This window comes from Monopterus albus, unplaced genomic scaffold (genome assembly GCF_001952655.1).
Source record: "Monopterus albus unplaced genomic scaffold, M_albus_1.0 scaffold110.1, whole genome shotgun sequence".
In the NCBI taxonomy this organism is placed as follows: Eukaryota; Metazoa; Chordata; class Actinopteri; order Synbranchiformes; family Synbranchidae; genus Monopterus; species Monopterus albus.
The window spans coordinates 11,449-38,152 of record NW_018127990.1 but is presented as its reverse complement, the minus strand read 5'-3'; the positions used below and the strand labels follow the sequence as shown (position 1 = coordinate 38,152).

General features: G+C 38.8%; 3 protein-coding genes across 7 annotated transcripts; all 3 read right to left on the bottom strand.

Annotated features, from left to right (window-relative positions):
• Positions 1-4,741: 4,741 nt before the first annotated feature.
• On the bottom strand, positions 4,742-8,462 carry c1qb (complement component 1, q subcomponent, B chain). Its single transcript, XM_020611182.1, has 5 exons — positions 8,347-8,462; positions 7,153-7,318; positions 6,209-6,440; positions 5,665-5,773; positions 4,742-5,230 (listed from the first exon to the last, which is right to left on the bottom strand). Exons 1-5 carry the CDS (start codon positions 8,347-8,349, stop codon positions 5,021-5,023), a joined length of 720 nt encoding a protein of 239 aa, XP_020466838.1. The 5' UTR covers positions 8,350-8,462; the 3' UTR covers positions 4,742-5,020.
• Positions 8,463-10,363: 1,901 nt separating this feature from the next.
• c1qc (complement component 1, q subcomponent, C chain) lies at positions 10,364-16,350 on the bottom strand. 2 transcript variants are annotated; one of them, XM_020611101.1, is made up of 7 exons: positions 16,202-16,350; positions 15,715-15,827; positions 15,572-15,634; positions 14,506-14,668; positions 13,481-13,621; positions 12,045-12,171; positions 10,364-11,032 (listed from the first exon to the last, which is right to left on the bottom strand). In XM_020611101.1, exons 2-7 carry the CDS (start codon positions 15,815-15,817, stop codon positions 10,898-10,900), a joined length of 732 nt encoding a protein of 243 aa, XP_020466757.1. In that variant the 5' UTR covers positions 15,818-15,827; positions 16,202-16,350; the 3' UTR covers positions 10,364-10,897. The 2 variants fall into 2 exon arrangements, with proteins under 2 accessions (XP_020466757.1, XP_020466756.1); XM_020611100.1 differs by having other exon boundaries at positions 16,171-16,346.
• A 4,210-nt stretch (positions 16,351-20,560) lies between these two features.
• On the bottom strand, positions 20,561-25,618 carry c1qa (complement component 1, q subcomponent, A chain). Of its 4 annotated transcripts, none has more exons than XR_002275753.1 (8): positions 25,500-25,618; positions 24,498-24,671; positions 23,531-23,704; positions 22,767-22,843; positions 22,253-22,369; positions 21,236-21,322; positions 20,806-21,017; positions 20,561-20,764 (listed from the first exon to the last, which is right to left on the bottom strand). XR_002275753.1 is itself a non-coding variant. In XM_020611220.1 (8 exons), exons 2-7 carry the CDS (start codon positions 24,658-24,660, stop codon positions 20,877-20,879), a joined length of 759 nt encoding a protein of 252 aa, XP_020466876.1. In that variant the 5' UTR covers positions 24,661-24,671; positions 25,500-25,618; the 3' UTR covers positions 20,561-20,797; positions 20,829-20,876. The 4 variants fall into 4 exon arrangements, 3 of the variants coding, with proteins under 3 accessions (XP_020466876.1, XP_020466877.1, XP_020466878.1); XM_020611220.1 differs by having other exon boundaries at positions 20,561-20,797; positions 20,829-21,017; XM_020611221.1 differs by having other exon boundaries at positions 20,561-20,801; positions 20,833-21,017.
• Positions 25,619-26,704: the final 1,086 nt, after the last annotated feature.

Sequence of the window (26,704 nt, the reverse complement as noted above, 5' to 3'; positions counted from 1 at the left end):
GATCGTCATTTCCGTTTCCTTCATGTCAGTGTCTAAGCAAAGATTTTTAACATTTGAAAATTTTACTTTCAGAAGTGGTTTAATTTAGGGGCAATACCCAGTTATTAAATAACTTTCTGGGTGATTGATGGTGGTGCAGATCACTGAGTATAATTTACAGGTACATGAGATAAATCAGGCATTACACATCATGCATAATGGTCTTGTGTAAGCCATACTGCTCTGGCATTGTTGGAGAATATTTGCTGTTTTTAAGAAGTACTGGGATGCCAACATGTGACTAAAGGCATGTCTACCCCCCATTTATGGCTAATTAGCTCTACTGTATCTGTGCCGTCAGCATTGTGTACATTACTTAAATAGGTCACATATTTGCTACGCAGACCTCGAGGTAAAGTCAGAATGTCAGATTTTTACCTGTTATCCAGCAGCAAGTCATTAAAAGTCATTTTGTAATGAAGATGCCCATTGTCTACCATGGGGCAATTCTAACTAAGTTCTAACTAAGTTCTAACTCAGGCTTATGGGACCAGTTTCACAGTGACTGAGGCCGATAAAATGGACACACATATTTCTATCTCTATGGACATTTTGTGGCATTAATGCATCTTGTCCCTGGACTTTTGCAGGAACAAATATAACCTGTATTTCTTGTGTTGATCCCAGGTGAGTCATGGAAGAAGTGGAGCTTGTAACGGCTCTTCAGCAAGCTGGTCATCTATTAACTTTACATTCCATCACAGAACTTAGATTTTTGTTCATTCATGTGTAAACCAGTAGAAAGTCCACTCTTCCATACACTTCAAGCATTAAAGCAACTAATTCAACAGAATCTTGTGAAAATGCTGGAAATTTCAATTACCATTATCATTTATGGCAGAGGTAAAAGGCTTTAAGCATTACAAAGGGATTTGATTTTGGTTAGTGTAATGGATGGAACCACAGGGTGTGTGTGTGTTTGTATGTATCACGTTTCCCTGTGTTACAGTTTGTTATCCGAGCCACAGCTCATTTCCACAGGAAGCACCTGATCCTGCACATCTCCGCATCAGGCGCAGGTAAATAAAGATATTTAGGACTCACTATTTAGCTACTTCATGAATGGGATTTCAGAAATGTGGTGTCTTTACTGTATAAATAATGACATACAGTTTGCTGGAAGACCAGGATGAGTGAATTCTCCATTGCCTTTGATTTTTAACTGATTTGTTCTTTCTGTTGTGAAAAACTGTTGTGCATTTATTGTGTTGTTTGTGGTGGTGTTGTGACACAGTAGACCTTTTTGCAAACATTCAATTCAATGAAATCCAGACTTTTCTGTCACTAATTTTGTTTCTTTTTCTTGCACGTTATAGATAATGACAACAAAAGTTTCTACTCACATTTGTGTTACCAGACCAAACTTAGCTTGTCTGAGTGCTTTTGAGATGTTTCAGACAAGAGACAAATCTATTGGATGTGATGAAGACAGAAACGTAGATAACAGGAATCTCAGCATGAACATCTGGCAGCTGTTTACAATATGTGACCAAAGGTTTTTGATTAATTGTAACAAGGTGTTTAACCTAAACAACAAATACTTTATATTATGTATTACCCTCTAAAATGAACCATGTGTTTTGTCATCCAACAATCTGACTGGCAGGACAATTTCTTTTTCCAGCTACTGTTACAGATTCATGGGACTGTTTCCTGATTTGCCAGCTGAATGGTTGAGACTTGGTTAATGTAAGACAACTGAAACTATTTGGTTAAGGTTAGGGAATGACTCTGGTCATGGTTTAATGAAACTAACACAAACTGTTGATAAGAAACCCTGTGCAAACAATGTTCTCACTTGGCAAAGTCAGAAGCTGTTGTAACTTCCTGTCGGCAGAGCAAATGTTAAAATTCTAGCATCAGTTCCTTTCTTTGTCGGTAGATGAAGCACATTCACATGCCTAAATCTGCAGGTCCAACCTGCTGCTGTTACATTACTCACGGCTAAGAGGAGCATTTATGTTGTGAAGTGGGAAGAGCTACTGAAGCATTTTTCCATCTCAGAATTTGCATTACGTTTTATTCTTACAGTGATATCACCAATGTTAGTGAGCATAAAAACACAGGAATGTCTCAGATAATTTGTTAACGCTAACATTTTGTGGCATGGTCACCCATTTAATTTATTTTTCACAGTTGCTAAAATCATCCAAAATTGTCCCAGAGTCAGACAGTGAGATCAGATATAATATTTTAAGATGCAGATTGTGCCCCTCAGTTTTCTCAGCAGCTTAATCTTTAGCGTTTGCTCACCATTACTGGTGCAAGTCACCAGAACTAGGGGGTACCAAAATATCTCCTTTGACACATCTGTGTTACTGGCTGAACCTGGATTTAGATGCTTTTCATTAATGACATTGTTCCTTAGAGAAGCCATGTCCACCAGTAAGTACACAGCTATAACTGTACCTATATTGGCTGATCATGTTTAAAGCTTGTTAAACATGCTCTATTAAAGATGTTATTTAATGTAAAACTGAGTCAAAATGATGAACTGAGTTGTTAAATGAGATGTTTCATGCAGGACATGCGTGGCCTGCTAACAACTCAAAGCCAGAACTCCTACCGGGAGCAGATCCAGAAGGAAATGTTGACACGTTTGGCCTGGAAGAGCCGCTACGCCCAGTTTTACCCGTCCTATAATCCTCAGAACCTCAGCAACGAGCCCACACAGCTGCCCCGCCTGGCTGCTGTCCCTAGGTCAGCTGCTTGTGATAACGTTAAGAATGTTGGAGGGGTATACTCAGCAAATTAATCTTGTGTTTATGCTGGACCTACAGTACCAGGGTTGTCCTGCCTCCTGTGACTAGGACACCTGAGAAGCAGAGCGACCTTCCTCCTCCTCCTTCTGTGCTGTCTGTGAAAGTAGAGGGTGGGCAAAATGTGCCCCCTACCATGAGGCCAGTTTCTCCCCAGACCAGACAGGCCCTCTATCAGGACTCCTCTCACCATGTACTAATTACTGAAACACTTGACTTTAAAATGTTCAGTCACTGTTGTTTTTATGAGAATAAAATTCTTCTAGTAGTTGTTAGCGATGCACAGTAGCTTATGGAAATCTGCACTCTATTTACAAATTTATTCTTGTTTACTCATAGCTCGAAACTAAAACATTCCTATTCAGTACATACTGTGCATAAAACAAACCTCTTTCCAGTTGTTTTATTAAAATAAACATGACTGTGCTGAGATTTTACTTGTGTCCAAACTGCAAACAAAGCTAATAATGCTAATCCTCTTATTAAAGTCATTGACTTCTAGCTAACATTTATACCAAAACATGCAATTAGCCATTTCATATTACTGGTCAGTACTTGTAGACATATATGTACTTGTACTTGACAAACTTATGTTTATATAATATTTTAATAATCATTTTGTCTTGTGCAGGGGAAAGGGCGCAGTTTGTACCTGCAGAGACGTGGCCAAATTAGACCAGAGGAGAAGTTTGACTTTCCTCTGCTCTCATCCTGGGAGTATGGTTGGAGGCTGGGTAAGATAAAGACGCTGTCTAATTCACTATTCCATGAGTCCAGTCAAGAACGCAAATTCAGAAAGGCCTCATGTTTGTCTGTGTTTAGTATGCAGCCTGTATCCTATTTGTACTGGAAGATTTATGGTACCTGCCTGGATCCACAGGTGACTACACAACGGTTTACAGAACTCCATCTTGTGCCAGGTCGTCGGTGGTGAAGAACACCTTCTACGCAAAAAACGGTGTGTTCAACGCCTTGTCAGCCACCGACAAACTGGGCTGAAGTTTAGCTATCAGACAGAGGTTGTGTTTTAATGAGAGTTTACAGCAGATAACAGACATACATGTAATGAACACATTCCTGTTTGTTTTAAGACACAACCCGACTTTGTCTTAATGGCCAACTGTGCCAGAAAATTCCCAAACACTCCCAAATGCAGTTCACATCTTTTTGGGATTTGGGGATATTATAAACCTTATTGGAATCTTTTTGAGTCATATTATACAATTTTGGGGGTTAGGATTGTAGGATTGCTAATTAAATAAGGGAGTGTAACTCATGGAACTTTCAATTAAAACAAGATGTTTTTTTGTTTTTTTTGCTTCCTAAGCATTATCTGGGTATTGTTTTGTGTTTCATAGATTTGATTTTATTCCCTCCTGCACAAAAACACCAGTGTCAGGTGTTTTCCAACAACTTGAATGGAATGGTCACATATAACAAATCTGAAAGCATATCAGATTTTTATGATGAGGTTAGAAGGTCTGCCCACCCAATTAGTTTGCTTGTGGGGATGAGAATAATGGTGGAAGGGGGGGGAAATGCAATACATAAATCCATCCATATGCTTCCTGTAATACTGTCTGTTTACCATCTACACAGTTGTAAGGTTAAATGTCAAACAACCTTATACAGGTACCCTGTGATGGATAATTAACAAGCTCCTGGTCTGGTATCAGTCAGAGATTCATTTCAACTCCACACACCTGATACCTCAGTGTTTTTAAACAGTGAGCCGCTGGAGGAAATGTTTCACATCACATCTTTAAATATTTTATTCCTAATCATTAATCTAATCATTCATTTCCATGCCATTCTAAACAATGTAGTTTTATTACTGTTACACAACTCAATAATCAAATAAAATGTTATGTAGTGGTTAAAATTGTGTGTGTGTAACGGAGTATTCATTTCAATGTGCTTAAAACAATCAAATAAAGCTGGTGAATTGTTCACTGTGAAGGATTTATTGCAATCCCCAAATATTGACTGTTGGAAAATTTGGAATTTGATATAAAATGTTACAGTATGTTTTTGGAAAATAGTAATTTAAAGTACACATGATTTGTTATTACAGTAATGAGCTAAAACATGCAACACGATACGACTCAGGCAACCTTTATTAATTCTGCTTGTTTTTGTACTATTTCAGGAAGCACATTTTATTTCATTGCTATAAATGCTTCAAAAGGTCTGTGACTTTGAGTATGATTGGGGCTGGAGCTTTAAGCAGTGGAAAAGATCAGGAAGCCGGTGAAGGTGTGGCTGGTGCTGCTCTGGCCTGCCACAATGTTGTTGTACTTGGTTGCTTGCAGTGAGACCATGTCTCCCGCCTCCAGCTTGAGGACCGCCGAACCGGAGGTGACCAGGAAACCGTCAGATGTGTCACACAGCGTCATGTGGGCTTCACCGCGCCTCATCAGCTTCAGACACACCTAGATGATCATAAAAATACACTCAGGAGCAGAAATAACTACAATAAAACTTCAGATTAGAGAGTACAGTACCAAGGAAATTTTTCATAGTACATACAGTGTCAGGTCACAGGTTAGTTTAGCTTTAGCTAAACCTCATGTTCAAGCTGAGTTTAGGAAAGCTGGTTTCAGATCATATGCGCTCTCTAAATGGAATGAACTGCAGAATACTGTGAACCTGAAATCTTTCATTTCACTTGAAGATGTAAAAAAAACTATACATATTATTTGCAACTTGTAATTACTTTTCTTAATGGAAAACTGTAATAACATGTGCATGAAATGTTCTTGCTCTGTCCATATTTAAACAATGTTTTTCTTGCAGACTGGTCACTCTTGAAAAAGGGATCACAATCTTAACGGGACTACTGTTCTAAAAAAATACAAAGACTCACTCTGTTCTTTGCTGATATGTGGTAACTGAAGAAATAGACGCCTTTGGTGGCACATGTGAATGTTCCATTTGTCAGCGACCCTCCTTGAAACCGGTCTGGCAAAATCTCTCTGTGGGAGATTTACACACACTTTTCAGATTTACAGTTGTTGTCTTTTAACTCTAGCATTAAAACTTTCTTGAAAAAGTTGGCCACCATTTTGGTCCAAACTGAAATATTCATTATACGATATTTCATGACATTTAGGCGTCCACATTGCCCTGAAGATAAATCATTTTGACACTGGCTATCCACAGCGCCATCAAGAAATTCACATTTGTGGTTGTGAATCAAACAGCTCAACAAATTTGGTTCAAGGATTAATGTTCAGGTCAAAGTGTAATTATTTTTATGATTGTTTGACATTTCATCATCACATCAAAACTTACCTGTGCCTACTAGAAGGTGGAGTAGGGTCCTACTAAGCCACAAGCATGGTCTTGATAACAAGTGATAAAGGACCACTGAATGGTGTGACAACATCCAGTTAGGCTGCTGTACTGACCTGTCGAAGTTGATGTCAGTGTCAATCTGTGGTGGGTATGATATTGTCCGTACGTAGGAGAAGAAAGATCTTTGCTGGCTGAAAGGGATGAAGGCTCTTCCCTTCTGCCCCTGCCGGCCAGTAGCTCCAGGAGGCCCTGGTTCACCCAGGTCTCCTTTCAGTCCGGGCCGTCCCGGGGGGCCCTGCAGACCTGGCAACCCCTTTTGTCCCCTGCCAGACAAACCTGACTCACCTGCTCAAACAAAAAAGCATAAGACGCTTGTCAGAAGGCTGTTAGTGTGAACTAACTAGAAAGCTAAATGGATTATTTTTAATGTAAACTGAAGGCCAATAAATAAATTAACTATTTTAAATTAGATTTTATTTTGGCATTAAGCTAAAGAACAACAAAAAAAAAACACACAAAGACAAAACAATCAAATAAAGGAAGTAATTTAATCAGTCTGACAGCACAAGATGCTGCAAATATCCAAAACACAAACTAATGCATGTATTTTCTTAAACTGCAGCACAATGGGCCAGTGCACGATACAAACAGTGATATGCAGAAATTCAATATATGCACACTCATGGAATACATGGTCATAGAACACAGAAGTTATTGCAGCAGTACACTTACCACTGGTCTCCCAACCAATGAAATTTCAATTTAACTCCAACTTAAAAATTAATTGAAAGAACCCCCTCCTTAAAAATGTGTTAAATGAACTAAACTTCAATGGTTTGTTCAGTCAGCTGATGAGTTGTGAAAATGCATCAGCTAAGTGAAGTTAACCTGAGAAAACAAATTTAAAAGACCTAACATATCAGGTTTAATCAGCAGCTGCTTAGTCACACTGACACATTACAGATTTGATTTACATTTTCTCAATAAGAAATGATGGCAACATGTGAACAGAGCATGTAAAATGTATCTGATGTCTTCATGTCCAGAGTGAGCTCACCAGGGTCTCCCTTCTCTCCTTTGGGGCCATCTCTACCGTCGGGCCCATGAGTGCCTGGTATCCCAGGAATCCCTGGGGTAACGCCACTGCAAGACTGGGTGACAGCGGTAGTGATGTGAAGCAGGAGCAACAGTGCTGCAGTACTGCAGCTCAGCCACTGGGGGACCTGAACACAAACACAAGACAAGTTTATATCCAAATTTAGCCCAGAACTGAAACAGATTTAAAGAAAATTAGCAAAAGAAAAGCTTATGTCCAACCACTACTTATGACTGCTTATGTCATGTGAATATTAGCTGCTGACCACATCAACATAAACAGTTGGTGGTGTTAATTCTGGTGTTAAACCACTGCAGCAGAAAAGCACAAAAAGGGAGATGCAAGTGTGCCAATAAAGCCTCAAGCATATGAAAACAATGTGGAATTGTGCTTCATGCATATCACCATTTAAATCTGTCTTCACTGCATTTTGTCACACTTTAGTTTTTTTGATACATCCAATTTAAGTGTAAACACGTTTTGTGAAATTGTTTTTTAGCATTTCCATTCAGGTTTTTTATGTACAAATTGAAAATGTTTTGTCACTTAGGAGAACAATACATTGACTTTCATCAGTTCCCTGGAGACCTACCCTAAACCCTAACACCTAACCAAATCTTAATATTAAAATGTAATGTTTTTTCTTGTGGCCAAATAAACATATTGACAGTCACACACATTAACAGCAGATAGAAAGAACACACTCCTGAAGAGCTGACATTGTGGACAGTGGGTTATCACAACAGCAAAACACTAAACTTTATACAGGAATGTACTTTAGGTAATGTTTCCATTGTTTATGCCATTATCCACAAATTATATATACAATATCTATAATTAAGATAATATAAATTCACATTTAAAACAATTTCAAGAAATGCTAAAGCTCAAAATTAAGACACTGGATGCCAGAGCAGCTCTAACATTTCTGCCCAAGAAAGCAAACTAAATGTTATGTTTCCAGGCTAACACAGTGACAGGAACTTATATTTGACATCAAGCAACAATTAGCAAGAAATGAAACCAACTTATTTATCAATTTATCAACAAGGCATCTGTCATAATAAGTGATTTTCTCTTTTTCTCTTTCTGTCTATATTGAAATTTTTTAATTTGTTTTAGCGCGTTGGGTTTTGCAGGATAGAAATGTCTCACCATTTGCAGGTCTTTTGTCTTTTTGCCTTGTGATGCAGTGAAAAGCTGCTGAAGAGCTGTCCTGGTTCGCAGCAACAGAGGTAGCTCAATGAAAACAAAACAGGAAGTGAAACTGTTAAGAGAATAAGATCACTGCTTGACTGGTGCTAAGTGTTTCAGGATACAAAACTGAAGCTGGGAACACAAAAAACTGTCTGCTGAGCAAAGTGATGAAATGTAAAGAAAAAGTCTGTAATAACCAAAATATAGTACTGTGCTAAATTACAAATTTGAAGTACAAGTCCACAACGTTTCAGTGGCAAACATTGTACTTTTCACTCAACTACATTTATTTGACAGATTTACTGTTTTACTGATTTAGCACAAAAATACGTGGAACTTACCATGTACTATTTGTTGTAGATTAAACTACAAATATTGTGTATAAAATAGTGCAAAATGCTGCTTACACATTGATGCATTAATAACCAACAAATTATATAAAATAGCTTATAATAGTAACACTCACAGGAGTCATTTTCTGTATTATGAATCACTTTTGATGCTGTGCTAATAATATTTAAGTGTCACTTTGAAGCTATGAGTTTTACTTGTAATATGTTTTCATTAGTATTTCTGCACTATACTGCATTATTGCTACTCTTACTTACGGCAAGTAAAGGATTTGAATACCTGTGAGTATTCGGGTGTTTTACTCAGTTAAATGTACCAATACATTGATATAAAATACTCAATTACAAGTAAGATTACAATTACAATTTCATCCACAACTGTACTCAAAAGAAACAGAAGTATCATCAGCAGATTTTTTTTCAGTAAATGTACGTAAAATATTAAAAGTAAAGGTGGTGAGTTTTATATTCTTATGACATTAATAGATATCTAATACTGATGCATCAGAGTGTAAGGAGCATGTTACTCTAAAGCTGATTTTAACTACTTTATATAAAGTAAAGCACAAAATAAATCTGAGTCATGGGTAAAAGAGAGGAAAAATAAGAAAATGCAATGTTCTGCTGCACAAATGATTATTAAATACAGTAACTAGTTTTTACTTTTCTCTTTTGTATCTGCAACTATTTTATTACATGTATTTGCAAATGAAGTTAAAGAGCTGAACAAAGGGTCAGGAAAACAAAGAACTGATGATGAAGCATCAGTGAATGTATGATTGCAAATCTTTTCCTCCAGATTAACATTTTGTTCTGTTTTTCTCTGAACTTCCTCTTTGTTGCTGCCACAAACACAAGCTGTTTTCCTGGCATTGTGCTACGAAGCTCCTGACCTCACTCTGGATGGCAGTATCTGTTCCACAAAATATTTAATTTTCTCAAGTGCATTTAAAAACACACAGAACATGTGTAATTACATCCTGTGAAACAAGCCAGTTTGTCATTTTCTGATCCTCTTTTTATTTCATCCATTCTGCTTCTGCTTTTGTCATCTGTTCCTGCACGTTTTAGTCCGAGATGTGAACCTTTTTCCTTCTTCACCTACAAATGTATACCCATGATGACAATTCATTTCCAATGTGAATGAATGCAATCACCTATTTTCAGGCATCTATTGTGTTGTTTGTAATGCTACCAGAGAATAAATTTAAATATCATTAGGAGTTTCATGAGTTTTTCAGTACTAATTTTGGTCTTTCATGCTGTAGTAAGTTGATACATTTACATTCAATAATTAACTTAATGCACATTGAGAATTGTAATTATCTTGAAATTCTCATGCACATAGGTTTGTAGCTTTGACTGTTGACTAGTACCTGCAAGTGAACTTAACTTTTTTTTTAAACAATTCAAAGACTACTTCCTATTATGTTACACCTGTTTTACCTTTGTTCCTGTAAAACAATTAGCCTCAGTTATCTTTAAACGTGGCATGATGATGCACGCTTTATTAAAATTGCAGTTAAATAAGATATTCCTTAGTGTAGCCTTTTACATTATGATTAGCTTGATATAAAAAATATGAGAAAAAATGAGTAACCACATTCAAATTAGAAGCATTCTGATCATTTTTATTATTTATTTATTTGTGGCTCATGTTATGTGTTGAACTGACAGACAGACAAGGTAAATTAACATGGAGTTGGATCTGATATGTGATGCATTCAAATATAATTCCACAGATTCATTGGAAATGAGAAAGCAGAAAATCATGTCCATTTAGTGATAAACCTGTTTTAAGGGTGATACAGTAGATACCAAACCAATCAGTAGTGGAGACAAACCCCTTTCTTAAAAGTGAGTAAATAATACTATACCACAAGCACACAAGATGTTTTCTTCCTTTGTACATACAGCTAAGTACCAGTAGGAACATTTTTATTGTCGATCTGATTCATACAAAGAAATTACACTGTAAATTGCAGGTTCTATTATAAAGGGTTACTGGAAAATAAAAATGAAAAGCAAGTAGTACAGTATGTGCATTTTAAAAAGGTGAAAGGGTCATTGTGAGGGAAGGGATTTAATGTTGTCCTTAGTTTCAGCCTTGGAGTGTTGCTATAAAATTAATTAGTAACAGATGTTTCCCGTCTGGTGGGTCAGTGAGGGCGCAGCAGGAAGCCGGAGAAGATGCTGTAACCATTCGGGCTTCCTCTCATCCCTCTGTAGTCTTTAGTCTCTATCCAAATCTCCTGATCTTTCGACATGTAGACTGCCAGGCCACCTGAAGTCACCTGAAATCAGTACAGTCGAAATTTAATGCTAGAGGGTCTAGTGTGACTCAAAACAAACTGACTCCATAATCTGCTCCTAACCACTCTTTGCCCCTCTGATCACATCCTGTTTTCTAGTGACTGTATAAATTACAGATGCCTGGTACTGACAAATTGTACAGAACACAGTCAGCTAGCATTAGCTGACTAACAAGTAAGCATGTCAGTCCAGTAGAATGCTCTGGTTACTGCTAATGTAAAGCACTAATGTTACTCAACTCTTGAATTATTCCCAAATTGAAATCATATTAATTCAACACAAAGGTAAAATCATGACCATGCTAGGTCACTAATGTTACCAAAACAAACAGATTAGCTTTAGATGCTAACACACCCAGAAGGAAGAACGCCACATCTGAATCCAGTCTAAGTCCTTTGGCTGCTTTCAACCCTCTCCGTGTCAAAAAGCCAAACTGATGTTAACCCTGGTTTTTGCTTTTTCTTTGTCCCATTCTCTCTTTGCAAAAGATGCCACCGCTTCACTCTGGCAGGCACATTTTTAGCTGCTGAGAGCTCCTTAATGGCAGCTGTTTAAAATTACTATTGCGGTTTGAAAAACTTTGGCTAGGTGGGACTAATTTACAGACTTTAAATTGACAACATACAGTAAAGAAGTTGGAATAACAACAGAAGGGCTGTAGGCAGCAGAGTGTTATGGAGGGGGGAGTGTAGCTGAGGGGCACCACATCCTGTCCCTGTTGTCTGGGTTTATCAGACAGTGTGAAAAATCTTAGTTAATGCACCTTTAACCACCAGAGATTAACGCCAGTGAAGGAAAGGGCAGTAACTCATTGCAAGCATTCCCAATACTTTATAGAGCAAAATTTGATACCTGGTCAAATCACGACTTTCATGGACATGCTGAACCATGAGTGTATTTTTGTTGAGACTCATTTGCTTTCATAGATCCTTCAGTGTTATATAGTGGCACAATAATTTAACATGAATCTGTAGTATTGCTTCACACTTGTACCTGTCTCTGGTTGCGGCGATGATCACAGAATGATGTCAGTAACGTCTGGTCCAACTTCAGTTGCACACAGAATCGGTCATCTACAGATGCGTGGTACACAAAGTAGTATGTCCCTGGGATCCGACACCTACAACACACGATTCTTTCACTAAATGTGGACTAATTCTTAAAAACACCTCAAATTAGTATGAAAAGAAATGTTTTGATTTTGCTGAACATGCTTGATTGCAAACTAATCAGGAAAATGTTTTGCCAGCTAATGGCATCTGTCCATCATTTGATCCTGGCTGAAGTATGTCTACAATAAGTGGGTGGATCCATAATCATGGCCATAGTACCATAAAGCTGACATTTGTTGTTGAAATATCTCAATAACTATTGAGGTGTATTCACACTACAGCAGTAAAAGAGGGGTCTTTGGCTGCATGCTTTGCATTGGTTGACACGGTATTTATCCCTTCCAAACTCCTGTGGACATTGCAATCTCAGCCACCTTAGCTACAATGCTAATGTTGCTAACAGTAGATTGCTGTGCTCAGTGATATTAAATAAATAAAAAGCTGATATTAAATAGAATAGAAAATAGAATAGAAATAGTTTCTCTTGGTCTGGTGTGGACATGTGGGCAAATTGTTATTGTGCAATTTGGGAAATTTGACAACACAAGTAGGTTAATTCGTTTTTTTGAATGTCTAGGTGATATTTGATATGTAAAAAAGTGAAGTCTGCTGTGATGAACCGTTCTTATTCTTTCTTTTACTCCTATACTGTTTTTCTGTGATAATGCAACTGTGCCTTTAGATGGAGTGCAACAAAATTTGATATTCTAGAAATTCTTGTTCCCCCAAGGATAAATTGTGATAATGCTGGAGATGGTGTTTGGCTGAGGATGGTGTGTAGTTGGATGATGTTGTTAGTAAAATCTAAATGAGCTATGATTCCAGTGTATTCCAGTTTTATAGACTTGTATATCCAGCACCTATCCCACCAATGTTTGGTGGAGGTGGACAATACTACTCCACCTTAATAACAGTGAAAAAGTTAAATCATTGCAAACACCATATAGGGACACCCCAATCTGGCACAATCTGTTTTGCAACCTGTTTTGGACTACACAACACCTCTATCCACTTTTCATCTTGGCAGCAAAAAGGAATCACTCATCTCCACCACCCATTTCAAAAATACTCCTCACATTTGGTACACAAATCCAGATATGCAAGGTTGGGGAAGAAAGGGAGAACATGCTAGCATGCTAACGCATTAAAGTAAATATAATACCTGCTATTAACATTGTCACCATGAACATGTTAGCATACTGATATTAGTATTTAGCTCTAAGCACCTAAACAGCCTCACAGAGCTCTTAGCATGACTGTACACTTTTGTTTAGTGATCACCCTAATCTAATTCAAGAAAACAGGTGGTTTTCTCACCTGAAGTGTCCTGTCTCAGTGTTGTAGTCATCGTTGATGTTGGTGATGACAGTGGTGAACCGAATGGTGCTGCTTTTATCTGGGTATTCATTGGTTCCTCTGGCCACACTGAAGGCTGCTTTTTCCTCAACTCCAACAGCCCTGCAGCAGCAAAGACAGCAGTATTCACAACACTATGAACTGTGGGCTCTGAACTTAGTTTAAAGAGCCCATGTCATGCTTTTCCCTGTTTTCTAACTTATCTACAATGTTAGAATGGTGAATTATCATCTGAGATGTGACCTAAAGCTTAAAAAATGAGGTGTACGCATGTTCTAGTATTTCTATGCAGAAGCTACTTGGTTTATACATGTCTTGAAAGCTCTCACTCATGAGACTGTTTTCTAATAAAATAAAGTATTATGTGATAGTTTAAGGATTTCCTTGAATGGTCATAATCTCCAGGCAGTTGTGTGTTCATGTGAGCTTGCCTGACATCCACTGGTGCCATTGTAAAAGTGGAATTTTTCAACTGCACACGGTTTTGTGGATATATTTTCCCTCCTCCTGCTGCACTGTGACCAGAGGATGTGAATAAAAATACAGGGTCTGAGGTTGCTGCATGTACAGGAATGTTCCTGTACAGGCACTCGCTGTTTTACCTGGCCAGGTCTAACCTACAAGCAACCGGTTTGTGAAGCCCCCGTGGCAGTGAATGATCAGCTCATCAATGCTAGATTCCTGCGAGTTTGTTTGTTTTGACTGCTTGGTGGTTAGATTATGCCAATGGTTAGAGCCATCGGTTGAATTGGCGCCGCAGATGGCTGCCACCGGTTCTGTACCGGAAACAAATTCCTTGTTTGTAACATACTTGGCCAATAATGGTGATTATCCTTATTATCCTCCTTATCCTGCTTGAGGCCACTGTGTCTGCAGCATGTGATGTGTTGCTAGTCAATGAGCAGATTAATGATCCATGATCTATGTATGTCTCTGCTGATATCAGAATGCCTGTGCCTTGCTCAGTGGTTTGTCTGGATACATACCCCTCTATTTCCGGATCTCCTTCTTCACCTGGAGGTCCATCTGTCCCTGGGGCCCCTGGTTTTCCTGGTTCCCCACCCTGACCACGTTTACCAGGGAACCCCAATGGGCCCATTTCCCCCTTTGGTCCTTTCTGAGGGCCGACACTGCCATACCATTTTTCTCCTGCATGCATCAGTAACAAAAGCATTAACCATCTGACCTGCTGTTGGACAATTTAAAAGAATTGTTTTCCTTTTTCCTCAAGGGTGAAATGAGACGATCAACATTAATCTCATGTCTGTGTGGTAATTAAGGCACGATGGAGTCAGGACACATTAGCCTAGCTTAGCATAAAGACTTGACACGTGTGGTAATTAAGGCACGATGGAGTCAGGACACATTAGCCTAGCTTAGCATAAAGACTTGACACTGGGGAAAACAGCTAACCTAGCCCTGTCCAAACCTCAGTAATTAATACTATACATATATTTTTTAGCTTAATCCACACACAGAGAGAAATGTTGAAGGAAAGGGAAACAAAATACTTTTAAAAGCATTTCAGACATTATAATTTGAGGTCCACATCTTGTGACTTGAAATAAGTTGAACAAATATCCGGCTGAATGCTCAAATTACCTTTATTAGCCCACTTTCCAGCATGAACTATATTTGTATGAACTCTCTGAAATGGTTTCTTTCATCTAACATCTACATTAAAGGACATTCTTTTTGTGATTTTCATGCAAAGATTAATTAAAGTGCAGTCTGTTAAAATTTCCATTAAAGGATGAAAACTAAAGGTCACCTTACTTAACCATAAATAAATGGCACAAAATGTGATAAGGTTGGTGTCAACATTGTTGGATCATGTTTGTGATGCAAATTTAATACAATTTCCTTCATTATCTCAATGAGGTTTCACACAATGAAGAGGTAAAATGATGGCAAAACAGTCTGAAAACATCTTTGTAGCTGAGATTTAGGACCTAAACCTACCCATAAACTCCTTTGCTGTGTAGGTACACACAGACACCTACATGTAGAGAGAAGCATACAGTAAATTAGCCTTAAGAGTGTGTTGGATACCTGGTTCTCCTTTCTGCCCCCTCTCTCCATCACGGCCGTCTCTGCCAGGCAGCCCAGGAATACCTGAGGACAGGCAGGTAGATAAACACAAGCCAAACGAACAAGATACACGTTGTACCTTGTACATGCATGAATGTGCATACCTGGTAATCCAGGCATCCCTGTTCCTGGGCAGGTCTCCATGGCAACCAGCAGGGATACAGCCAATGATAGCAGGGCACCAACCAGAAAACAATGATGGAGCATGATGGAGAACCTGACAGGAAGAAGAGGAAAAGAGATGAAGAGAGAGAAAGCATGGAGGACTTGCAGAAGAAGAAAGAAGCAGGGGAGAAGCTTCTGGTTCAAATCTACAACAGCGCCTCTGATCAGCTGAATCAGAAAATAGCTCCCGGTGTTCCTCAGTAAAACAAACTAAATCTGAGGACAGATCATACAACTCAAATATCAATGTCCTCTTTTGATACCAAAACATGCAATCACAACAATAAAGAAACAAACGACCTTGTTAACAAAAGCAGATTCTGTTTGACTAAAACATTTGATAAACTCATAAACTCAGATGCAAAAAATAAATGTAAAAAATGTATAAAACTCACCCAAGAGAACAGACAAACAAATAAAACCCACCGCAATGCGTTCAAAGCAAAGTGAAGTTACGTTCCGAGTATTGCAGCAGTTGGGGGAGAAAGCGGACACAAAACCAAAGATTCAGCAGCTTTTACACCGGAAATTAATTTCTGAGCCTAATGTATGTAGTTCTGCAATTTTAGGAACATACTGAGTGGTTGGAAGAACAGAGGAAGAGAGAGAGAATTATGAAGCAAATCCTGAAACAGAAGAGGAGGTTGCCAACATGTTCTTTATCATAGCTGCATATTTAGATGCCAAATACTTATGACCACCAAGTCGTCAAACTGTGACACAAATGAAGATAACCAATCTAAGTTCTCTATGGTTAAAATATGTGGACACCCATATGTGAACGTTTAACGTGATTCTGAAACCTTGTTCATTAACTTGCTGCTTAAAGCCTCCACTCTGATTTCTGTTGAACCTTGCTGCAGGTATCTGCTCCCACTCAGCCACAAGAGCATTAATGAGGTCTAGAACTGATTCTGGGTGATGAGACCTGACTCACAGTCGGCGCTGTAGTTCATCAAAAAGGTACTGGATGTAGCTGAGGGCAGTGCTCTGTGCAGACCAGTCAGGTTCTTCCACACAATACAGGGAAAACCTTTTCTTCATAGAGGTGACTTAGAGCACAAAGACTTTGTCATGTTGAAACAAGAAATGGTCTTCTCCGAACTACTAACATAAAAATGGAAGCATATCATTTTATGTTGTAAATGGTCAGTGAAATTATATCTACTGTATATAGCACTTTTCTATTAATTCAAGTACACTCAAAGTGCATTATACTATTTGCCTATTCACACACAGGAGCAATTTCAGGTCATTGTCTTGCACAACAACACTTAAAGGACAACCCACTTCACCTCCTGAGGCACAGCCATAATATAAAGTTTTACCTTTTTTGGGCTGTCCATGTATATCGGGTATTCTTTACTTTTCTTACTGTCAACAAAACCAATAAAAAGACTAAAACCAGCAATGAATGTATCGTCTGTACATCCAAAGTCTGATATATCTTACTCCTCTGTGCCACACAGCTCTTTTGTGTCCAAAAACTATTAAAAGCACACCAGTGAGCTGCACTGTTGCACTGTACAAACACACACTCTGTAGTTTATTGTAACTCGGTCCCACACACATCTTGCTCATGGACTTAAAGCACCAACCAGCTAAAAACAGTACCCAGCTAATGCGCCATTACCTGCTGTTTGAGTAACATTTGCTAATACCTACAGTGTCCAGCTGTTTCGGGAAATTAATGAACAAATCTAACTCTGTATTTGTGAGATCACTTTAAAAATGCATGACTTCAGTGACAACCAGTGGGCTCTGGGCTGAGAGCCACAGACAGGGTAGAGACGTACAGAAAATACACATTGTTGATACTGGTCATTTTGTGGGACCTGTTGATATCACCAGCCAAATCTTTCAGGTGCTAATGAATATCTTGAATGCATTTCCTGTGTCAGAAAACAGCTGCAAATACAGTATCTTTTAAATGCAATTTGTTTATATCAGTCCACCCTTACCCCCACAACTGCCCTCTACAGTAGACAGAATCAAATCAAATCAAATCAAGTTTTATTTGTATAGCGCCAAATCACAACAAAAGTCATCTCAGGACACTTTACAAACTGAGGTCTAGACCTTACTATTATCACTATTATTACAGAGGGAAAACCCAACAAATCCCCCTGAGCAGCACTTGCTGACAGTGGGGAGGAAAAACTCCCTTTAACGGAAGAAACCTCCGACAGACCCTGACTCTTGGTGGGCGGCCTCCTGCCTTGTCCGGTTGGGGTGAGTGGATAGAAGAGAGACAAAAGAAGAAAAGCAACAAGACACAACAAACAAAGAGTAGGAGGGGAGGGGAAAGAAACTCAGAGCATCATGGGGCCCCCAGCAGCCTAGGCCTATAGCAGCATAACTAAGGGAGGGCTCAGGGTCACCTGATCCAGCCCTAACTATAAGCTTTATCAAAAAGGAACGTCTTAAGTCTAATCTTAAAGGTAGAGAGGGTGTCCGCCTCCTGAACTGAGACTGGGAGTTGGTTCCATAGGAGAGGAGCTTGATAGCTAAAGGCTCTGCCTCCCATTCTGCTTCTGTGGACTCTAGGAACCACAAGTAAACCTGCACTCTGAGAGCGAAGTGCTCTGTTAGGATGATAAGGCTCTACGAGGTCTTTAAGATACGATGGAGCCTTGTCATTAAGGGCTTTGTATGTTAGGAGAAGGATTTTAAATTCTATTCTGAATTTTACAGGGAGCCAGTGGAGAGAAGCTAATATGGGAGAGATATGATCTCTCTTGCTAGTTCCTGTCAGTACTCTGGCTGCAGCATTTTGGATTAACTGGAGGCTTTTTAGGGAATTATTGGGACATCCTGATAGTAAAGAGTTACAGTAGTCCAGCCTGGAAGTAACAAATGCATGGACCAGTTTTTCAGCATCACTTTGAGACAGGATGCTCCTGATTTTTGCAATATTGCGCAGGTGAAAGAAGGCAGATCTAGAGACTTGGTTTATGTGTGATTTAAAGGACATATTCTGATCAAAGATGACTCCAAGGTTCCTCACAGTAGTACTGGAGGCAAGAGCTATGTCATCTAAAGTAACTATATGATTAGACAGCAGATTTCTAAGGTTTTCAGGCCCAAGCACAATAACTTCGGTTTTGTCAGAGTTTAGAAGTAAGAAGTTGCAGGTCATCCAGGCCTTTATGTCTTTAAGTCATGCTTGAAGTTTGACCAGCTGATCTGATTCATTTGGCTTCATAGATAAATATAACTGAGTATCATCTGCATAGCAATGGAAATTTATGTTGTGCTTCCTGATAATATTGCCTAAAGGGAGCATGTATAAAGTGAAGAGAATTGGACCTAACACAGAGCCCTGTGGAATGCCGTGACTAACTTCAGTTTGTGTGGAACATTCGTCATTAACATGAACAAATTGAAATCTTTCTGATAAATAAGATTTGAACCAACTTAGCGCAGTTCCTTTAATCCCAATAACATGTTCAAGTCTCTGCAGTAAGATGCTGTGATCAATGGTGTCAAAAGCAGCACTGAGATCTAAGAGGACAAGTATGGAGACAAGTCCTTTGTCCGAGGCTAGGAGCAGATCATTGGTGACTTTCACCAATGTGGTTTCTGTACTATGATGGACTCTAAATCCTGACTGAAAATCCTCAAACAAATCATTCTTGTGCAAGTGGTCACATAACTGCTTTGCAACAGCTTTTTCAAGGATTTTGGAAATAAATGGGCGATTGGATATTGGTCTATAATTAGCTAGGACACCTGGGTCAAGAGTAGGCTTTTTGAGTAGAGGTTTAATTACTGCAAGTTTAAAAGCCTGTGGAACATAGACTGTTAATAGAGAGAGGTTAATCAGATCTAGTATGGATGTGTTGATTAAATGTTACCTCTCTAACTCTGACAACCCGAGTTCAATTTCTGACTCATGATGGGATGTACTTATCCAAGAAGCAGTTTCAGCAATTGAGAAGAACACACTTCACACGCACACAACATAATAATGGAAGGAATAGGTCAACTAAGGATGTGCCAATTTTACCAAAAAGAAGAAGTGCATAAAAACTGCTGCTTTTCCATCTTCCCTTCTCTAAGATGTTACATGCTATGAGGTCAAACAAGTGTGTTTTTGTATTTAAATGCTGAGATTTTCACTATGAATGTATGATGATGTCTTGGTCTGTTTAGAGATGTCACCGTTTCTGTATCTGTGTCAAAAAATAAAACAGGTGCCAGTTTTAAAAGAGCTGCAAAATCCTGTCTGTGAGTTAGGGTTGTACCAGAGTATTTGGATTAGAGCCAACACCAATTAATCCCAGGACCAAGGATTATCAATATTAATACCAGTATTGATACTTGTTATTGATAAAAGCTGCCGATTTATTAGCATGCACAGCAGAGAAATATGTCATGATTTATAAGGTGTTATTAACAGGCTACTACCCCTGAATATATTTTAATTGCCCCCAAATAATTTACCAAAACATGAGGCTTTTCTTTTTACTTTACTTCAAACATGACAGTTTGCAGTTAGAAAATATCAAAGTGTTCATTATGGGAATTCAGTAAACTAAAGCAAATATTGCAGCACTAGGTTTGTCATGTTTGTGTGAAGCAACATGCTGTGCTGGAGTAACCATACGTAGGGTTGTGTCTGGTCTCAATGCCAATTAAATCGACAAATTTCCTTTGCGATCATGCTGACAACATTTTTATATCTTGAAACTCAGCTGTGAACTATGATGACATCAACAACAAAAGCTCTGTATGATGAGATGCATTATTCCTTTAACCTTACACACACAACATGAACATACACACACTCAATAACAAACTTTATTTTTTGCAGCACTTGTAGGCAAAGTCAGCATTCAGAGAAGGGTTACATGAGTCAGCGTGAAGGATTGACACAAACATACAAACAAATGCTACAAAGAGCATTTAACAAATACTAATGCTTTGACACTCTGCTTTGATAAACTGTGCTTCTAAAAACTGTTCTTGAGAAATGCGATCAGAGATTTTTAAATGCTGAATTCATAGGGAGATGTAGTCCCAGAGATTTTTAAATGCTGAATTCATAGTCTCAGGTTGTCAGCTCCCACTGAGTGTATGACTGAATTTATTCGGGAATTTAAAAGAGCAAGAAGCCGTTGAAGATGATCTGTTTTTCGTTTTGATCTCCTGCAAGATTCGCTGCCTGCTGCTCCCTAAAGGACTCAAGCCAGACCTTCTGTCCAGCTGTCAGCTCTAGGACCACACCACCCGACAGCACCTGAAACACAACACAGCCAGTCACATCGAGGCTTCATGACAAAGCTGCCGACAAAGACTTTGTCACTCTAACACTGCCACCTCCTTTGCTTCCAGTCATAATTACTACAGCTGCTTTAGGGGCTGTTTCAGTCGTTCTTCTTAGGAGGACAGTCTCAGACATGGAGGAATTTAAGCGATTTCCCCCTCATGACATTGCACCAAGGCAGTGAAACTGACCTGCTCTAGGTTCCTGTTGTTATAATTACAGAATCCCAGCTTTCTGTTTTCCAGAGCTTCACTGACTATCCTCAGACACATGTTGACCTGCAAACACACAACACAACTGTAATGCAGTATGATCACAGAGCGGTAAGCACAGATCACAAATCCAAAGTTTAAAATCTCTGCAGATTGGGTTTTACTGAAACTACTGCAGAATTATGGCTGTCTAAGAGGTACAGTAGTATAATTCATCCTTATGTCCAAAACTGTACTTTTGCTTTATTTCAGGGACAAATTAAAGGGTAACTTCATGCTAAATCAGTTTATTTTAGCTGTACACATAGTCACATAGAATTCTGTTGACACATTCAGTGCAGGTAAAAATGGCGTTTTCTTGTCAGGTTTAGCTAATTCCTGTCAGTTTGGATTTGAAAGTTCCTTCTACTGAATCCTCTGGCTCCTCCTTGCCAACTATATTAGCTTGTTAGCATTAGCAAGTCTAATAAGAGCTGAAAAGCTCCTGTGATGTTACGTTGTATGTGAACAAGGTTTATTGCTCAGAAGAGGTGGTACATACAACATACTGTATGGGCATGCAGATACAGTCAGTATGCTGTCTTCAGAGTGTAACAGTATGTTTAGGTTTGACAAATAGTAACAACAGTGAGAAACAGTGGTGCTACATTACTGACACTCCCCAGCTTCTCATGGCTGTTAGCTCTGTTTCTGTCCACGCTACTGTGTGAGCAGTGGTCGGTGTCGCTGTGCCTCCTGACCCGCCACGTCACACGTTATGTAGCAGTAAGGTCCCTACCGATTGCTCCTCAGATGCATTATTAAATATGCTGAGAGAGCAGAATGAGGGTGTGTAGTTACCCTTTAACTGACCATAGTAAATATGCGAGAAACTGTTGTCCCAGGTGGTAAAACATTCATTTAAATAACAATATGGTGCACAACATGTGTGACATTTCACAAAATGGTCAGCATTAATTTTCATAACTGTAGCAGTAAAGCGGATCGGTGTGTTACCTTGGCCACTGAATGGAAGGTGAAGTAATAAACACCAGGTACGCTGCAGGTGAAGACACCTGTGTTGATGTTAAAGTCCTGAGGTTCGTTGACCACAGTTTGTTGGTAGGTTACTACCTGATACACACACAGAGCAGTCAATAAAAGATAATAATAACGCAACTTAGGAAATGTAAAAATAAAAAAAGAATAAAAGACTGGATGAAAAATGAACATTTGCTGATATATGTTCCTGTAATTTTCCAGTTATTGTTACATACAATGAACTATTCTCTAAATACTTCATATGAAAACTGTCAGTGGATTATCCACAGTAATGGGGACTAGTTCTGGAAAGACTCATTCTAGCATCTTGAAATATAATGAGATAAATCTAAAACTGTTTGTGTGGCTATTATCAAAAGTAACAATATTTTCTTTTATTGTGGCGGGGAAGAGAGAAAGAAGGAACATTCTTTTGCATTGCAGGTTTTAAAACATGTAAACAGAACGTTTAGAGACAGAGATGAGAGACCTTGTCGTAGGGAGGATAATTACTGCTAGTCCTGATCACTGAGAAGGCTGAGCGGCGCTGTGCAGAGGACTGCTGTCCTGTAAGCACACACACACACACACTTATATCACCACTGGGTGTGGTCACAGATGCAACAGACTTATTATGCAATACAATATACAGTATCAATCGATCGATCTATCTATCTTGTAGCCTCCCCTCACTGATATAAATGGGGTGGACATAGTAACAGTATAACACAAGAGAACATATTTTAAGGATGAATTTCATTGTTGATTGTTTACCATGTTCTGCAGTATGCCAGCTTTCTTGCTCTTATGAGAGGCTTGTATTGAAATAACCCTTCTTGACACTTAGCAATCAACATTATAAATTCTCTTTGTCCCCTTCACCTCTCGTTTTTTGTATGACTCTCCTGTGGCAGAGGTGGGTGGAATTCTTATGGTCAGTTTTCACCCCGGTGCATCCTCTTGTTTCTCATAGCTTGTTGTGTATTTTGTTGTTTTTACCAAAGTCATAGTGTCTGTTTTTATCTTTTGATATAGAGATTTCAACATATTAGCACATATCCATTTATTTTCAACAAACAAATGCTGCTTGCTTAAAGTTTCATTAAACTAAACTAACCCCTCTATTGCTCTTTACTAATTTTATTTGTGTGAGACCTGGACCCGACAGCTCTGCTTTTTGATCTTCATACTGCATAGTAATGAGTTTAACATTGTGTACAGTGTTCGGCTTAGGGCCTGAGGTCATCTTATTACCTCTGCCGAAGCGCCCATCGGGGCCAGGAGGACCAGGTTGTCCAGGGCGTCCCACTGTGCCCACATCTCCTTGGAAACCTTTAGGGCCCATGGGGCCTTGCGCGCCCCGATTCCCTTTCTCTCCCCTCAGGATCAGCAGGCTGCTTGCATCCACCAGACTGTTGGCCATATCAGCTGGAGATAAACAAACCAGTGATTAAAATGCTACAGTTGGATATTACAGTGCTGATATCATACCCGAGTTTCACTGCCAGGACGTAGTCTAATTTACACTGAAGGGAAGTACATGCCCCTTTACTTTCAAACCCTATTGTTGCCCACCCCACTTTTACAGTTCAGTTTGATTTACTGAAAAAAAAAATCCTTCTCTACAGTGTCCCGTTACTGCTGGGCTCAGAAGAGCTGATAAACAGCTCATCTGAGTCAACTTCAATTACTACTGTGCACTCACAGCAGCAGAACTGTGATTAGCTGATCTTTGCCCTGGGTTTTGCCTCTCAGGCTACATGCAGGCTGCTCTATTCTTGGTAGGGGTTTGCAAGAAGGAGTCATATGCAACCTGATTGGGAAACAGCAGACATTTATGGATCCTTATTTGTTGTAGCCCCCATTTTGTTCATTCCATTTGTCTTTTCTCTCTGTCTCTAATGTGTATTCATTTCCTTCTCTTATATGTGTGAATGATGCGTTTAGGTTTTGCCTCTCATGTGATTGTGTAGCCTGTCCCACCAGATCTTTGTCTGGAGGGAGGTCATGTGACTTGGGACATACTGTCTTTTGTTTCAGTCATCTTGGCTCCTGGGCCTGTGCCTGATAGACCCATTCAGTAATCCAACCATGCTAAGAGCAGCATGATGGAAGGACAAAGGACATAATATCTCACATACCAAAAGGAAAGGCCTGAACAACAGATCTTCAGGAAGTAACAACAAGCTGCTTTGTATTTGTACATTCAGGACATTTTTACCTGGCTCTCCTTTTGGTCCCTTCTCTCCACGCCTTCCATCTCTACCCCGGGCTCCATTTATACCTGCCTGGCCGTCAGTTCCTCTACAGCTCACATCACATTGGCCGGTTGCCAGAAGCAGGGCAACGCCCATCAGAACCAGCAGCCCATAATAACCTCCCATGGTCCAAAATGCTGGAATTAACAATTAAAGATCCTTAGAAAGAGAAGAAGGTGATTATTTTGGAAGTCAGAAGACAGCGAGAAGAAAAAACTAAACGCTTTGTCTTGATATTGAGATCATGCCTTCGGTTTTTCTTGGAATATATTTTTTAAATAAACAACTGACCCTTCTATGCTATGGTTCCAGTATTTATAACCTTAATATATTTGAATAAAAATTAATAATTTTATTTAAATGTGACATTTTAACAGTATTAAGCCACCAAAATATCCATCTATCCATTAGCTATAAATGCAACTCTTTACTCACAGATAAGAAGAGTGAATAAACATTCACTGTGTTGGATTATGTGTCTGCAGTGAGTGTCATGTCTCTGTAAGTTGTTTTACAAAGAAATGAAGTGAAAATATTTGCCTAAAAGGAGGAAAATCAGCCTCAAGTGGGAATCTGAAACAAAAACTTCATTCTCGCCCAATGAACAATCTAAAAATATGTTATGGTACCAACTGAAAAAATAGAAACCAACACCATAAAGGCTTTAATCCAACTAAATCTAAATCACAGAGTAATAAAAAAATATATATTTGTTTTTAGATGGATTTTTTTAACTTCCTTTAAATTCAGTTAGTTTCTATGAAAACAACTTGCAGAAACGGACCCATCTCCATCTTCTCTTGTCTTTACTATTAAATTCTGTAGCCTGAGTCATATTGTTTTGCTGTTGACTACTATTATATTACTGACAGAACATGAACAAATAATAAACAAAAAAATGTCTGTTTTCTATCATCATCAGAAGTTCAACACACTTTAGCTTTGCGAGACACTGCTTTACTCACCAGTCGGGTTTTCTGTCCCACCAGTGGAGATTTGGAGCCGTAATGAAACGATGTGATTTCCTCTTTTACTGAACGGCTCAAGACTTTTCACTAGACTGAAAAAAAGACTCGCTGATTTAGTCTCACACACACACACACACGTGTCACGCATGCACAAATGCACATCAACAGTACAATATCAGCAGGGAAATGAAACTTGAGAACTGTTTACGGCTGTTGCTTAAGATTTGGGGCCAGTTTCACAAAGATGTTTTAGGCTGTGGTGTTCGGCTGGTCCTAATATTGGTCTCAGATGAGCTGAACACAAATGAGAGTTTTTAGACTGAACGTCATTGTTGATACAGACACAGAATACTGGGACATCTGACTGTGGTGCATTTAAATTACTTCAGTAAAAGCAATAAAACAATACAAAATATATTAAAAATAAAAGGCCATTCACAATTTTAAAGCACAAGTAAAATAAATACTGAGAGTGAGGAAGAGTTTAGGTTTCCTGTCGTATCTCAAATTTTTATTAACATTTTTATGTTTTCAAATTGGTTTACAAAGGAAAAGAGGGAAATGAAATTAGTGAAGAACAAGTGAATAAAAGAAACAAAACACACCATCAATTGATAGAAACAAATAAACACAATTAAACTAAATAATTAACAAGTGACAGCAACAATGGCTGAGTGTAAACAGAAAACTATCCTCAATTTAAACACATTGCAAAATCACAATGAGGTTTTTAGGCCAGTTTGAACAGATCTGAGTGAGTGGGGCTCCATCTAGTGACCATATGATGCAATGACAGCAAACAGACACGATTTAAATGGCGAGTGGCAAGAATGAGAAATGCTCAGCGGTGTCTCCTGCTGCAGCCCCTGCACACCGAGCCACTGACTGCTGAGCAGGGGAGGACAAAAATATCAAGAGACCTCTAAATATAGTGTAGTCCAGTACAACAGCATCTTTAACTATAAATTGAATGTATACGTTTATGACAATTTCACTTAAAACTGAAACAATTAGCGCTCCATAAACACAGATGTTAAGGCACTGAGGTGCACACAATTGTACAGGTGTGCCTAATAAAGTGGCCAGAGAGTATACAACTCATTAGCAATATAAAAAAAACACAAATATGATGTGCAAACAGAGCCAAACAAATGTATAGAGAACCAGAGTCTTTATAATAACCATCCATCCATCCATCCATT

Bases quoted from the DNA above. Each gene is read 5' to 3' on its own strand.
- c1qb (XM_020611182.1), bottom strand. The intron at 6,441-7,152 runs GTGAGCTCACTC...TTGTTTGAGCAG, and splicing joins AGGAGAGAAGGGAGACCCTG to GTGAGTCAGGTTTGTCTGGC. The intron at 5,774-6,208 runs GTCAGTACAGCA...AATCTCCCACAG, and splicing joins ACTGACATCAACTTCGACAG to AGAGATTTTGCCAGACCGGT.
- c1qc (XM_020611101.1), bottom strand. From the start codon at position 15,817: ATGCTCCATCATTGTTTTCTGGTTGGTGCCCTGCTATCATTGGCTGTA. The intron at 14,669-15,571 runs GTATCCAACACA...TGATGCATGCAG, and splicing joins GGGGCAGAAAGGAGAACCAG to GAGAAAAATGGTATGGCAGT. The intron at 11,033-12,044 runs GTACAAGTGTGA...TACTGATTTCAG, and splicing joins ATCGCCGCAACCAGAGACAG to GTGACTTCAGGTGGCCTGGC.
- c1qa (XM_020611220.1), bottom strand. From the start codon at position 24,660: ATGGGAGGTTATTATGGGCTGCTGGTTCTGATGGGCGTTGCCCTGCTT. The intron at 22,844-23,530 runs GTAATAAGATGA...GTGTGCTTACAG, and splicing joins CGATGGGCGCTTCGGCAGAG to GACAGCAGTCCTCTGCACAG. The intron at 22,370-22,766 runs GTCTCTCATCTC...TGTGTGTATCAG, and splicing joins ATTATCCTCCCTACGACAAG to GTAGTAACCTACCAACAAAC.